The 13,339-nt window shown below is 41.7% G+C and overlaps 1 protein-coding gene and 1 long non-coding RNA gene across 3 annotated transcripts in view; one reads left to right on the top strand and one right to left on the bottom strand.

Moving 5' to 3' along the window:
- Window positions 1-2,546, bottom strand: part of LOC149870031 (uncharacterized) — a 71,203-nt gene extending 68,657 nt beyond the window's left edge. Inside the window, exon 1 of the long non-coding RNA XR_016440674.1 lies at window positions 2,526-2,546. This is a non-coding gene — a long non-coding RNA (uncharacterized LOC149870031). The remainder of the gene's footprint in view (window positions 1-2,525) is intronic.
- TNIP2 (TNFAIP3 interacting protein 2) lies at window positions 2,235-13,039 on the top strand. Of its 2 annotated transcripts, none has more exons than XM_090035442.1 (6): window positions 2,235-4,715; window positions 7,294-7,599; window positions 9,430-9,513; window positions 10,359-10,640; window positions 11,132-11,251; window positions 12,380-13,039. In XM_090035442.1, exons 1-6 carry the CDS (start codon window positions 4,386-4,388, stop codon window positions 12,422-12,424), a joined length of 1,167 nt encoding a protein of 388 aa, XP_089891568.1. In that variant the 5' UTR covers window positions 2,235-4,385; the 3' UTR covers window positions 12,425-13,039. The 2 variants fall into 2 exon arrangements, with proteins under 2 accessions (XP_089891568.1, XP_089891567.1); XM_090035441.1 differs by having other exon boundaries at window positions 11,905-13,039.
- The last annotated feature ends 300 nt before the right edge of the window (window positions 13,040-13,339 follow it).

Below are 13,339 nucleotides of genomic sequence, written 5' to 3'. Positions count from 1 at the left end.
CATGACAATTGACTTTCGTCAATTACTACCCTCTGGGTCTGACCACAGAGCCAATTTCCCAACCAGCAGATCGTGATGAACCCAAGCCACAATTGGTCAATTTTGCCAAGAGGTGATCATGGGATACCAGATCAAAGACTTTTTTGAAGTCAAGATATAGGACATCAATCTCTTTTCCCTTGTCCAGGTGATAGGTCACCTGGTCATAGAAAGAAATGAGATTGGTCAAGCAAGACCTACCCACAACAAGCCCGTGCTGGCTATCCCTCAGGATGTTGGCATCTGCCAGTCCATTAAGAATGTCTCTTTAATAAACTTTTCTAAGACCTTCCCCGGGATAGAAGTCAGGCTGATGGGCCCATAGTTTGCCAGATCCACTTTCCTCCCTTTCTTAGAGATAGGAACCACATTGGCCTTCTTCCTGTCTTCGGGCACTACGCCAGAGCACCAGGAGTTTTCAAAGATCCGTGACAGAGGCTGTGCTATGATGCTCTCCAGCTCCTTGAGTACCCTGGGGTGTAGATTGTCAAGGTCAGCTGACCTGAAGGTATCCAGCTTCTCAAGGTGTTCCTTCATGAGGTTGGCATTAATGGAGGGCAGGGGATACTGCTTTTTAATCCCATTGGCTCAGCAGAGACAACAGTTAAGGAATCTCAAGCTGTTGCTTATTCTTTTACTGCATAACCTCCACAGGATTGCTTTTTAAATTATACCTCTCTAAATCAATTCTGGAAAATAGGGTTGCACAGGTATCTCTGAGGGCATAATTTAGTCATTTTATTACACGGGATGGTATGCAGGAAAGAAAAAATATTGACCATGGCTTTCTGAATTCAGGTTGCATGTGCATGGCTTGCAGTCAGAAAAACATGATTTCTTGCAAACAGAGCACAGCTGATGCATAATCACAGAGACAGATGGAACCCTGAGCTGCTATTTTTATAGGCTATTCAGAAAATCACAATTAAAAAATCTTGGCATGTGTTTTGATATCACTTATGATAGTGTAATATAACTATCGACTTTAGTACAATTATTCTCAATTTATATTAGTAAATTGGAATCAGTTCACTATCGGCAATGCACTTTTTAATAATATTCCTGTACTGTATTACAAACAAGCTTACTTTATTAAACAACTTTAATAAATGCTAAACTAATTTATGTTAAACTATGTCATATAGAACTGTGCTACTTTCTTTCCCCATTTCCCAGTAAAAGTAGACTTACTCTCGTTTTTGTTTCTAGTGAGCTTCTAATTAGTCATTTTCTGTTTATCGTGAACTGTGACACTACTATTCATGGACTATGACAAGGTTTCGGTGCCACCATTCCTGGGGAATGTTTATTTATTTAAAATAACTTTTGATTGGAATTTTTTGAAATGTCATGGTAACATCTTATCCACTATTATCTGAAGACTAAATGTAGGTTTCTACAAAACCTATATTTGAGGAAGCTTGAGAATAAATTTTAGTCAGCTTTTCTTATCAGGAGGGGGACCACAGTGGTCTCCATGTCAGATTTTCAGGTGAAGCTGGTAACATGGAATAAAATAAGGGGGTTTCATTATATAAAAGGGTTGCAGTGAGTGCCTTGAGTTCATGCACTTACTGCTATTTAGAAGCATGCGACGGAGTATGTCAGCATCTCATTGCATAAAACTGAAAAGCACAAACATGCAATGCAGTAGACCATGAAAAACCTCAGAAAAAGTAACTGGTAACTGATATGCCCAGGGCAATCCAGGAAAAACCAGGTACAGTAACAGAAATGAATGTTAAGTGCTGACTCATTCTCTAGCTTCAGCTTCTTGTTACTGAATTCCTAGCATGTTAAGTCTGAATCCTAGTCTTAACAAATGATGATAGCCATCCCAGGATAATTCCAAGAACTTACGGAATCAAACTCTTACTCAGGACAAATTCCCCTTGAACTTAATAGTATTTTCCTTGGGTGAAAGCTGGCAGGTTTCACCAACACTGTTGTAACCTAATAATCAAATGCAATATTTAATATGTTTATATTTTATTTAAAATAAAATATTATTTCAAATTCCAATCAAATCAAACTTCATGTTTGATTCTTAATCACTGTTTCAATATTTAACATATTAAAATACTTTGCTGTTTAAATAAAATGTAGAATATTTGTGTATTATTTGGGTTAGTGGGATTCAAAGCCTACTCTAGAATAATAATACAGTAACTTTCTTACACACTGCCCCTCAATTTGTAAAAACTACAAAGTACCTTATCAGTCCTACAACGTTACCTTAAAATAACTTGAGTTGAAAAAAAAACTGTTTTCCTTCCAAAGATAAGGACTTAAATGTACAGAAGACAGAAAATAGATGCTACTCTAAGAGAGTCAAGAATTGTAATTTCCATAACTTTTTATTCAAATAATATTTCAGTGACCATGATTAGCACTATAAAGATATTCATGATGGTACTGAATAATTTATTGGGATAAACATTAAATGCATTGTAAATTTGCATCTTGAGCAAATACCTTATACTTACTCATTCCAGGGGTCTTCTTTCTTGTAAGTGTTGTTAATACATATGTACCTGGTTGTACTAGTACAGTATTTTGAATGTGTTTAGCAACACTGTTCTGATGAAGCTTGACATTCTTGCTGGCAATCTTTGAGACAAAAGAACGACGTAATTCCTCCATCTTTGTCTCATTCCTAACTCAAATCCTAAAGTTTCTTTCTGAAGCACCAAATACTGGCATCTTTACTCCAGTTTGCTTTGGTGCAACCTCTCGTTTGGAGCCATTGCTTCACTGCCAGGGGTTAAGTTTCATAGTGCTTTTCAAAGGACTAGATATGCTGCTGTTTCATCCAGAATACACTGCCTGCTTTCCATTTGCTCACACAAATGTCTCTTAGGTGTTTTCAACATTTTTAGCCTTGAAGCTTGAGAACTAGTGGTTGAGAGGTTGTGAACTAGTGGCTCTCAAGCTTTTTAGCCTCGGGGCAACCCCCAGGAGATTTGAGGCCCCCCTTGGAAAATGCCAGCTCTCAGCTTTTGCTCATTTTTTGAGTACAGACAACTAGAGCAATTCTTCCGTTGCAAAGAACTCAGGACAGATCCCAGCAGGCAACATGCCTTTGACGCTGCAGATTCCTCGTCTGTCACATGAATTGTGCCATTCCACCAAGCACTGCTAGTGCTGCATGGCAACCTGCAGCACCCTTGAAAGGATCTCAAGCCCTCCTGGGGGCGTACTGTAGACATTTCTTTTACAGTGGCCAAACTCAGTATGCACTAGATGAGTGGATCTCAACCTTTCCAGACTGGAGGCAACCCTGGAAAGGCTGGAGGCACCTTGAGAAGTGCCAGCACTTAGCGTTCACAATTTTTTTTGTTTACAGAAAGATAATAGAGGAGTTTCTTGAAGACTAGAGGAAGACCACAGCAACCAGTTCCTATTTGAAGGCTCTGGAGTTATCTTGGGACTCCTTTCTGAGCGCCTAACAGCGTGGCCTTAGAGGAGGGCAAACCCGGGTGACTGCCCAGGGCCTCACGCAGGCTATCAGCTTATGTCCTGTGAGGAGTTTGTGTTGTAGACAGGCCCATATGGAAGATGCAATGACTCTAGAACACAGCTCCATGTTAAAAAACTGTATTTCTTCAACTTATTAAAAACTCCTTCCTTCTTCAACTTATGCCTCTAAGGGGCCCCAAAAGACTCTCTTGCCCTGCCCAGAGCCCCCAAACCCCTAAGGCCACCTTGGAAAGCCTTCAGGGCACCCTGGGGCGCTGAGCACCAGGGGCTAAGAGTGGTCTTCCCTGCCTGTGTCCCGTGGGCTCCGCGCGGGGGGCCCCGCCCATCCTGCCGCCAAAGGTCGTCGCACGACACCACACAAGGCGGGCGACTGGTGACACGCCGCCGTTGAGGTGGAGGAGGGGTGTCCACGCGCGCTGCGCCTGCGCACACACGGCTCCCCCCCCAACCGTCGTGAGCCACCCTGAGACGTCACAGTTCAGCTGGGGCTGGAAACGGAGAAGGGGGTGTCCTCGCGCGCACCTTCCAACAGTCGCGAGCTGCCCCCATAGGCGGGCGACAGTTGAGACGTCACGCCTGGGGGCGAGGGAAGGGAGTCCTCGCGCACTGCGCCTGCGCACGCCCTCCGGAAGGGGCGGGGCGGGGGAGTCCCGGGAGGAAATTCCCGCAGAGATTGCGGGTCCCGCGAGGGTTTCGCAAGGCCAGGCTGCTTCCCAGTCGCATCGCGTCGCGGCAGGGCTCCGCCCCAGGGCGGGCGTTGATAAACGGCGCGGGGCGGTGGCGGCCGAGGCCCTATGCGGCTGGCGGGGTTCCCGCTGGCGCCGGCAGACGCGGAGCAGCAGTAGCAGCGGGCGCAGGGCCGGGCTATGGGCGAGGGCGGCGGCGTCGAGGCGCTGCAGGAGGCGCTGGAGAAGCTGCAGCGGGAGAACCGCAGCTTGCGGGCCAAGGTGCCGCGCTACCACGCGCTCTGTGGCCTCTACCACGAGGCCGCGCAGCAGCTCAAGCACCTGCAAGTGCAGCTGGCGGCCAAGGACGCGCTGGTCCGGGAGCTGCGGGCCGGCCTGGCGGGGGAGGCGGCGGCGCCGGCCCCGGCGCGGTCGCTGGTGGACAGCTTGGTGGAGCAGCTGTCACAGGTGAAGCAGCAGTTGCGGGAGCGTGACTGGGCCGTGGCGCAGGAGGCGGAGGTGCGGAGCCAGGTAAGGCCAGGGCCAGCTGTAGACACCTGCTAGGGAGCAGACTCACCTTCTCCCGGGGGTGTCCCTCAGGGGCATTCCCCACACTTCAGCCTTGTAGGAAAGGGGCAGTTGCCAGGCAGCATCGTGGGTAGGGCGGCACTGGCCACAGTCCAGCCAGCTTGAGAGCAGTGAGCGTCACAGTCTGCTGTACCTGGGGCTTTGGCACAGGCAGAGGGAAAGGCGTAAGTGTAAAGATGAAGAGAGACAAGACCTTTCAGTGGGAGCAGTGTGCAGGTCATTACAGCCAGTGTTTTTCTACTGAAGTATTTCAGCAGGATATCTGAGTTCTTCCTCTTTTAGATGGCTTTCTTATTTCCTCTCCTGACAACCTTGTACACCAGGATTGTATCTTAGCTGTAGTGGGTTGCTTTAGGTTGAAACAGTGGGTGTACGTTTGCATTTTCCTTTTTCCTGAGTGAAACAGCGTTGTTTCCAGCTGCCTGGACAAACAAGGACTTTTTAGACCCTTGCCAATCAGCTCAGATTACTGATGTGCTCAAATATTCTCAAGGGAACATTTTTAAAAGTCCCTTTTCCTGTCTGAAGCTGCACAAAGGAATTTCCAAATCAGAAAATGCTGCAAAACGAAACAATCTCTTGACCTAGTGCTTGTACAAGAACATTTCCCAAGCACCACAGACTTTCAGATGTACCACGGATGAATTCAGGTTTTGAAACTTGCAAATGATCCCTCTGGCACACTTGCCCAACTGTTGTTTGAGTTGAAGTCATGCCTCAGACTGCCCATTAAGTGTAAACTTAGCACAAAAAAATCCCCCATCTCTAGAGAGAACCTTTTGACCTTAAAATGGACTTTTTGGATTTATGAATTCCATTTGCAGTATCCCCTCTTCTTTTGAGTGATCACAGGCCCTGCTTCCTAGCAGAGTCTATATTTTAATGATTGCAGTTGTTTAAAGCTAATGTACATGGTGATACCAGAATACTGTTCCCAAGCCAAGATACTGCTTCTACAGAGATTCATAATGATGAAGTTTGGAAACAAGAATATCTGCTTTTGTGTCTTCGTTGCACTCTTCCACGATGTTAAGATTTGAGTTCCTGAAGAACCATCTGGAATTCGTATACCTGTTTCCTTTTCCCTCCCCAAGGGTACATCCACTTGCTGATTCTGGAGGAGCTGTGCTCCACAGGCTTCCTTCACAGCTGCTGTCCTTCAGCCTCTGAGTGTACTGGAAGAAAGGATGTTTAGGTGACTTTGATTTAATCAGCCCTGGAAATGGGGCCTGATTTAGTCAACCTCCTTGACACTTGAATACAGGATGATGCCAGAAGAGTGGCTGATGATCCTCATGCTGCTGACAGATCCTCGTTTCTTCAGAGCTAGTGCAGAGGGGCCCCATATGTCAAAGGAGTTGAAAACTTACAGTTCACTGAATTCCTTGTTAGCATGAGAAGCTTCACACAGTGTCTGTTCAACTATGCCCATCTAGGAAAGGCCATGCTTGCATGATGTTGGGGGTTTGATTCTGTCCACTTGTCATTACTGCCAATTCTCCTTCAAGCTGGTAGTGTTCTGTTTCATTTTACTTTTAAGAAATGTGGCAGTGTTGCTGCCTGTAAATAAGTGGATCTGTACCCCAGGGTTAGGCACAGTGCTTCCTCAGTGCTGTGAGGAGAGGTTTAAAATCCCTAGTTTGATGCATTCCCTTAGACTACCTTGTAATTTGGGTAATGGGAATAGACAGTTTCTCTCTTAATTGGTCTTCTGTTACCTTACCTGTTATCATTCGCCTTTATTCTCTATTTCATGCCCTTCCAAGTTTCCTTGATAATCTGTATTTGTTGTTTACATAATACTTGAGTGTTTCTGGATTTGGTACATTTTCCATTGGGGAGGTGGTGTGTGGTGGTTCTGCCCAGTGATCCTCAGCAATCCCGACTTTTGTTATTTTATATTCTTCCCAGAGCCAAAGGTGGATCTTTTATTGCATCTTAAATGTGGGCAGATTACCATGGGCTGTTGCTGTTGCTTTAGAACAGATTGTCAGTGTTTGTGACCCAAGTCATTCATATAAAGATAGTGAACACCATTAATACTAACTCTGATGTCTCTTACCAAAAACCCAAATGTGTTTAGAAAATGGTCAGTACTAGTCAGTTCAAAATACTAAGAATCAGTTGTCCTGACTTACTAACAAACTACAGAGTGTTTTAAGAAAATGGAATATAAGTGCAAAAACTAATGTGTGTCCATAAGTAAGAGGTTGGAAACAGTTTGCAGTTAAGTTTTAGGGGCACATCCATTTCTGCATACCAGTCACTTTCTGGCCTAGAGTATGTCAAAGCATACCAAAATGAAGGTGGAAAATGGAAAAAGCAGCGTGGCTCATTGACTGAGTCCAACTCCATGTTCAAAAATTTGATGGAAAAGTTTTTTATATAAATGGTGTTTAACCATTTATATTACTATGGCAAACATTCCTGAATAGAGGATTTTAAAATTTAAATAGTTGTGGCTTGGGGTTTGTTTTTTTTAAGGTCTCTGACAAATACTAACTTCTTTCTGCTTAATTAGGAAGTGCAGAAGCTGAAACAGCAACTGGAAGAAAAAGAGAGAGAGATGCAGCAGATTGTAAGCCAGCCTCAGCATGAAAGGGAGAAAGAAATCTTAAGACTCAAGAGAAGCTTGGCAGAAAGAGAAAAAGTCCAGGCCACTAGTGAAGTACTGTGCCGTTCTCTAACTGATGAAACTCACCAACTTCAGCGTAAATTGGCGTCAACAGCAGAAATGTGTCAACACCTGGCAAAATGTCTAGAGGACACACAGAAAAAAGAGAGAAGGCATTCCGAGGAACTGACTCCTATTGAAAGATCCAGTCAGGTACGCTTAATCTATAGAACTTGAACTGTTGGCTTTCAGAATTGAAGGGTAAAAACTGTTGTTGTTCATTTTTCTGTCTTAATATCCAGTGTTTTTATCCCCTTATCTTTAATAGCTAAGCCAGTTAGCATTTTTTCCTAAATCATGCATATTTGCATGTGCTTAAACAAGTGAATGGATACTAGAATATAGTGCTAGAGGGTGCCATGTTTTTGGAGGTGACATCTTTTGGATGACTCATTAATGAGGGCTTTGGACAACAAAAATACCTTAATCTCACCATTTTACAACAAAAACAAATTGAAAATGTAAATTTTGAGGCACTTTGCCATTGTTTCAGGTTCAGCTTGCATACATGTACAATTTTGGCTTCACCTTTTTTGGAGAGGGACTACTTTTTATGGGGAAGAATTAAGTTACTGTCCTGGAAACTATGAATATGTAGGCATAGCTCCTTGACCTGTCAGATGTTCTATGTGGTTCTCTTTCTGAAGGGGGGGAAATGACTCCCCTGCAACACTTAATTAATTGAAATAGTAACAAACAATACACTAAGGAGAATCAAAAAAAATGCTGGTCTAAAATAATAGCATATAGTTGAAAGTCACTAAATTTATTCCAGAAATGAGTTGTGCTCAAGACAGCTATCAACACACAAATATCCATGTGTTGTATCACCTTTACAAAAGTAGGAGTGCTGAAATATGGTGCAGTGGCCAAACACTACTTCAAGTACCAATCCATCCAGATTCTTTCTGAAGTTTAAAGATGAAAGAACTATTTTTCAGACACTAATATACCAACTAGTGGTATTGTACAAGAGAGCTGCTGTGTTCTCTATGCAGACAGCCATGTTTCAGGCCATGTGATTGCTATGCATGTTTCAGGTTCTGTAAATATTATAGAAGCCTTTGCAAAGAGACTTTGTATTAAATAAGTAATGTTGGCTGGAGTGGAAGGACAGATAGTTTAATGGGACTTGAAACTTTTAGCCTTGTGATTGTTTTACGTGTAGCTGATATCAGTCTGTTAAGTTTCCTGTCTCATATCTAGCTTACCTTATACAGTGGGGACTTCCCTATTGCAGAAGAGAAATTCAGATGTGATTACTAGATGATTCTAGGGAATTTTGTACAAAAATGTTCTGTATTACTCATGTGCTGTGGGTTTTTTTTTTAAACAGACATAGCAATTAAAAAAAAAATCCAAAAGTGTATAACTGAATCCAGGTTGAAAAATTCAAATAATTTACCAAGAAGTCTTGTTTTTTGTTGGCATTTACTTGAAACAACATGGCAAATCCAAAATAAAGGAATGTTTGTGGCTGGGCTTTTTTTGAGGTGGATGAGGGAGCTGTTTCCAAGTCCTGATCATGTAGCAGCTGTTCCTTGGCTTAACATTGTGGTCCCCTTGAAGTGTAGAGTAGTTTGGTCTCACTGAGACTAATTACAAGAACTTGACCCATCAAGTTTTTTCGGGTTTCTTTGTATATTAACTGTATTAGATTTCTTTAAAAGCAGTACTGGTGTAGTGAAAATCTGATATCACTTGTTTTCTGCTATGCTTTTCATTAACTAGGTTATTAACTAGGTTTTGACTCTTAAATTCTCAATCCATCATTTGTGTTTCATTGTATGGCTTAATCCCATGGAGTAAAAAGCTGACTCTTTAAAAGCTATTGGGAGAGGGGGAAAAAAAAAACAAGCAGAACATAGGGGAATAGCTTAGAGGAACAAAATGGAGGGTGTTGATGATTTAAAAGATCTGTCAATAATGTAACTTTCTGGGTTTCTGCTTTAAAGTAACATTTACTTTGTCTGAAAATTGTAGCCATCAGAAAAAGAACCTTCACTCCAAACAATTATCTGCAAACTACAAGAGGAAAACAGGATGTTAAAACAAAAAGTGGTTCATGTGAGTACTTTCATTTTGTACAGTTTTTTGGGATTTAAAAAAAACAAATCAAATCTGAGCTATAATAAGCTCCTACTATCTAAATACTACTGGATTTTAACCATAATGCCACCTTTTCGTACAGTGCCTGAGTAGGCTCTGAACTCTTTGACAAGTACTAATTCCTTGACTTGTAGCAGTGGTCTTCAGGCAGCCCACCCATTCCATCTTCTCACCTGATAATGTGCATCAGGGGAATGTTTTCTAGGTATGGAGGAGAAACCCATCTAGGGAGGAGGTTTTCCCAACATTTGCCAAACCCTTGTTTGGTGTCTATTTTCTCAAGGGCCAGCAGAGGTTTAGCTATAGTCAAGGGGTTTGCCACCTAGCAGACATGCTTTGAGCACAGGGCCTGGTGTGATCTGTGTGCTGTCTGGGGACCCTTAGCCACAGTCAAGGCCCATGACTTGCAAACCACTAGCTTATAGAAAATAATCCTCACTACCCATCTAAAGTACCCCATCAAGGCAAACTAATTACCAGGAGAAGCACTAGCTTGTGAACATGTAGTACGTTAGCCACTCTGAGGTAACTTTGGGGTTCAGTTCCTTACCCTGTGATGCATACAAGGTAACTTAGCTCAATTTCATTTTGGGTAAACAATTGTATGTACCACGGGGTAAGAGCACGCATGGGCAACTAACTGGAGTAGCTGATGTGCTGTAAAGTCATGGCTGCCTTTGCAGTAATTGTTTGTGTGCCTGTATTCAAATTGAAATGCTTTTGCTTACAACATTTTGCATTTCTCCATTTGCTAAGGAGAGGATACATAAGTTCATCCTGTATCTCTTTTGGTTTTTCCATAGGTAGAAGACTTAAATGCAAAATGGCAGAAGTATGATGCCAGTAGAGATGAGTATGTGAAGCGACTCCACCTGCAGCTGAAAGAACTGAAATCACAACCAGAGCAACAGCTTGGCATAACATCCTTGCAAACAAATTCAGATTTGATGCAAAAAGAGATTGTTCGGTTGAACAAGTTATTGGAAGAAAAAATGAATGAGTGCATTAAAGCAAAGCGAGAGTTAGAGGATGTCCAGAAGGCAAGAGCTGGAGATAGTGAACGCATACAGATGCTGGAGCAGCAGGTTATTAATTCTTTATCTTTGTTCAAGTTTGTGATCGATCTAGTAATTTTTCAGCCTCTCTCAACTGGAATACCGAATACCAACTCAGTGCACTTTTTTTTTTAAATGATGATTTTTCTCCCCTAAATGTTTGGGGGGGGGGGGTGTTGTATTTTGTTGGTTTTTTCCTTTTTTCCAGTCCTCGTGACATGTGGCTAGCATACAGGCACAGAGGGATATAGACATTAGAATTAAATGTAGCATTTAAGGAAATTAGTGGAGGGTTTACTCTTCTCCAACACAGAATATCAGTATTTTTTTTTTTTAATTCTGTATTTCTAGTGCTGTTAAATACAGGTCTGGCATAGAAAATAATATTTGTACTTTGAGTGGGTCTTCTAAAGCATTTATTTCAGTATTAGAGAGATGGGTCTATAGTTCAACCATAGCTTGTGCTAACTTGCTAGTCTTAAGTCAGTTACTAAAATAGTAAAATGAACATTCACTTCCAGGTCCTCGTTTACAAGGATGATTTTACGTCTGAAAGAGCAGATCGAGAGCGTGCACAGAGTAAAATACAAGAACTGCAGGCAGAAAACGCTCGTCTACAGCATCAGTTAAACAGGAGACAGGTAAAAAAAAAAAAAAAAAAAAAAGCAAAATATTCTAGCTGGGCCAGAAACAGGCCTACAGAAATAGGTGTGCAAAACCTCAAATATACTAATGCCTGGTGTCTTAAGTATGCTTTAAAGCCTGATTTTAGAGCTCTGCAGCTGGGTAAAAACTCATTACCCCTCTCTCAACTTCAGTTCTGGAAGAATTACTTTTAAGTTGCAAAAGATCAGCTTCCACATTCATATATATTCCCCCTTGTTGGTCTCAAGTTTCCTTCTGTGCTGAATTAGCGCAATAGGAAATAATGCTGTCTTAGAGACTTGGATTGGTTCGGTGTAATGCAAGTGTGGGGGAAGGAGGAAGACTCTTTCAACAACTATAAAGACAAAAATAGAAGTAAAATACATAATGCCTATCTTGTGCGTTTATACAGCCCTCTTTATGATTATTTAAACCTTTTAAAAGTAGAGGCTAAAAGAACATCCCTTATTACTCAGATGTTACTACAAACACTTTTTAGACGAAGGATACATCACTTCAATATTTTTCAACGTTATCCGTAAAAAAAAAAAAAAAAAAAATACATATATACATACACACACACTCTTGGTACCAGAATTAGATTTTTCTGACTTCTTTTCTTTCTGCAATCTTTGCTTTTTATTTGTAGGACTTGAGAGAGACAGCTGGTCATTTCAGAGTTCAGACTGACAGTCAAAATCACATGTACATACAGACAAACGTTGAACACTTGCTGGGGACCAGTCAGGCCCAGTCGGGTGCAAGGCGAGCAGCGGGGTCACAATCTGCATTGCAAGCTGGTGAATTACAAGCTGCTGCAGCCATAGACCATGGGAGTTCAGCAGCAGAGGGAAGAGGACAAGGTGAACTTCGATGTCCTCATTGCATGAGGTTCTTCAGTGATGAACTCAGCGAGGAATTTCTCAAGCATGTTGCTGAATGTTGTCAGTGATCGTAAGACCTGGGGAATGCCAGGAAAATAACCACTACTAAAAAAACAAAGAAAATAGCACTTTGATAAAGATGTAAACTACAGTACTGATTAATACTGGTTATCCTTTTGATAACCATATCGTTCTGTTTGGGTGTTTGACCAAATACATTTTTATGCTTATCCATTTCAGTGTTCGGTATCTCTTGATTTAAAATATCGATGGTTCTATCACTGAAAGAAGTTAGTTGATAACTGACTTGAAGAATAGTAATTAAAATGAAGCAACTCATTTTAAATGGATACAATACACGATGCTAAGAACCAGACTATCAACTGTCTACCTCTTATTTCACGCCATCTGTTGGACTGTACAAGAGACCTCAGGAAAAAGCATGCAATTTGACCAAGGATGGAAAAACAGTTAACTTTTCAACAAATGTGAGGACCACCAAAATCACCTACAACATGAAGGTCCGCAAGAGTGGAAACTAGGCCGAAAGTCTGTTGTTCCTTGTGGCGATCTCACTGCTTGTCAGAATTAGAGTCAAACTCTGAAAAGGAAGTTAAAATTTGAAATCCAAAAATGTTCAGTGAGAAATACTTCAGCAAAAGAGGTAGAAACAAGAGGCTGGTCAATTCGACTAGAACTGAACTTGTTTGTTTGCACTTAATACAGTGCATAGAGCTATTTATTTTTTCTTCCATCTGAAATAATTGTATAATTATTTCAGTGTGTGTGTGTGTGTGTGTGTGTGTGTGTGTGTGTGTGAGTGTGTGTGTGTGTATTTTATAACTGCCTAAAAATTATTTTTATAATAAAAATAACAGTGAAGGCTGTGTTGGTAAAATATTGGAAGAGAGCTGAACTTGTCTCTGGCTGAGTGTTATAACTTCAAACATAGGTTTTTATTAGGTTAAAAATAAGAAACCTGTTTTCAGAGAGTCTTGTCATGCACCACTTCCAAACATGTAAAAATTCTGTTATTTTTGAATTAATATGGGGATGGACAAGTTCTTAAATCAGGGTTTTGGTCTGGGATGTGGAAGACCACCATCCATGGTCCCTGCTGCTGCAGAACACGTGTGGGCATAAAACAGAAGTAACATTTGTCATATGTTTGACCCCCTGAAATTGCTCTAAAGGTGGACC

The sequence above is a fragment of the Crocodylus siamensis genome, chromosome 2 (genome assembly GCF_052110815.1).
Source record: "Crocodylus siamensis isolate JL-2025a chromosome 2, ASM5211081v1, whole genome shotgun sequence".
Lineage (NCBI taxonomy): Eukaryota > Metazoa > Chordata > Crocodylia > Crocodylidae > Crocodylus > Crocodylus siamensis.
This window is presented reverse-complemented; position numbering and strand designations above follow the sequence as displayed.

Excerpts from the sequence above, each read along its gene's own strand:
- TNIP2 (XM_090035441.1), top strand. The coding sequence starts at position 4,386 with ATGGGCGAGGGCGGCGGCGTCGAGGCGCTGCAGGAGGCGCTGGAGAAG. Across the intron at positions 9,514-10,358 it reads TAAAACAAAAAGTGGTTCAT|GTAGAAGACTTAAATGCAAA; the intron begins GTGAGTACTTTC and ends GTTTTTCCATAG. Across the intron at positions 11,252-11,904 it reads ATCAGTTAAACAGGAGACAG|GACTTGAGAGAGACAGCTGG; the intron begins GTAAAAAAAAAA and ends TTTTATTTGTAG.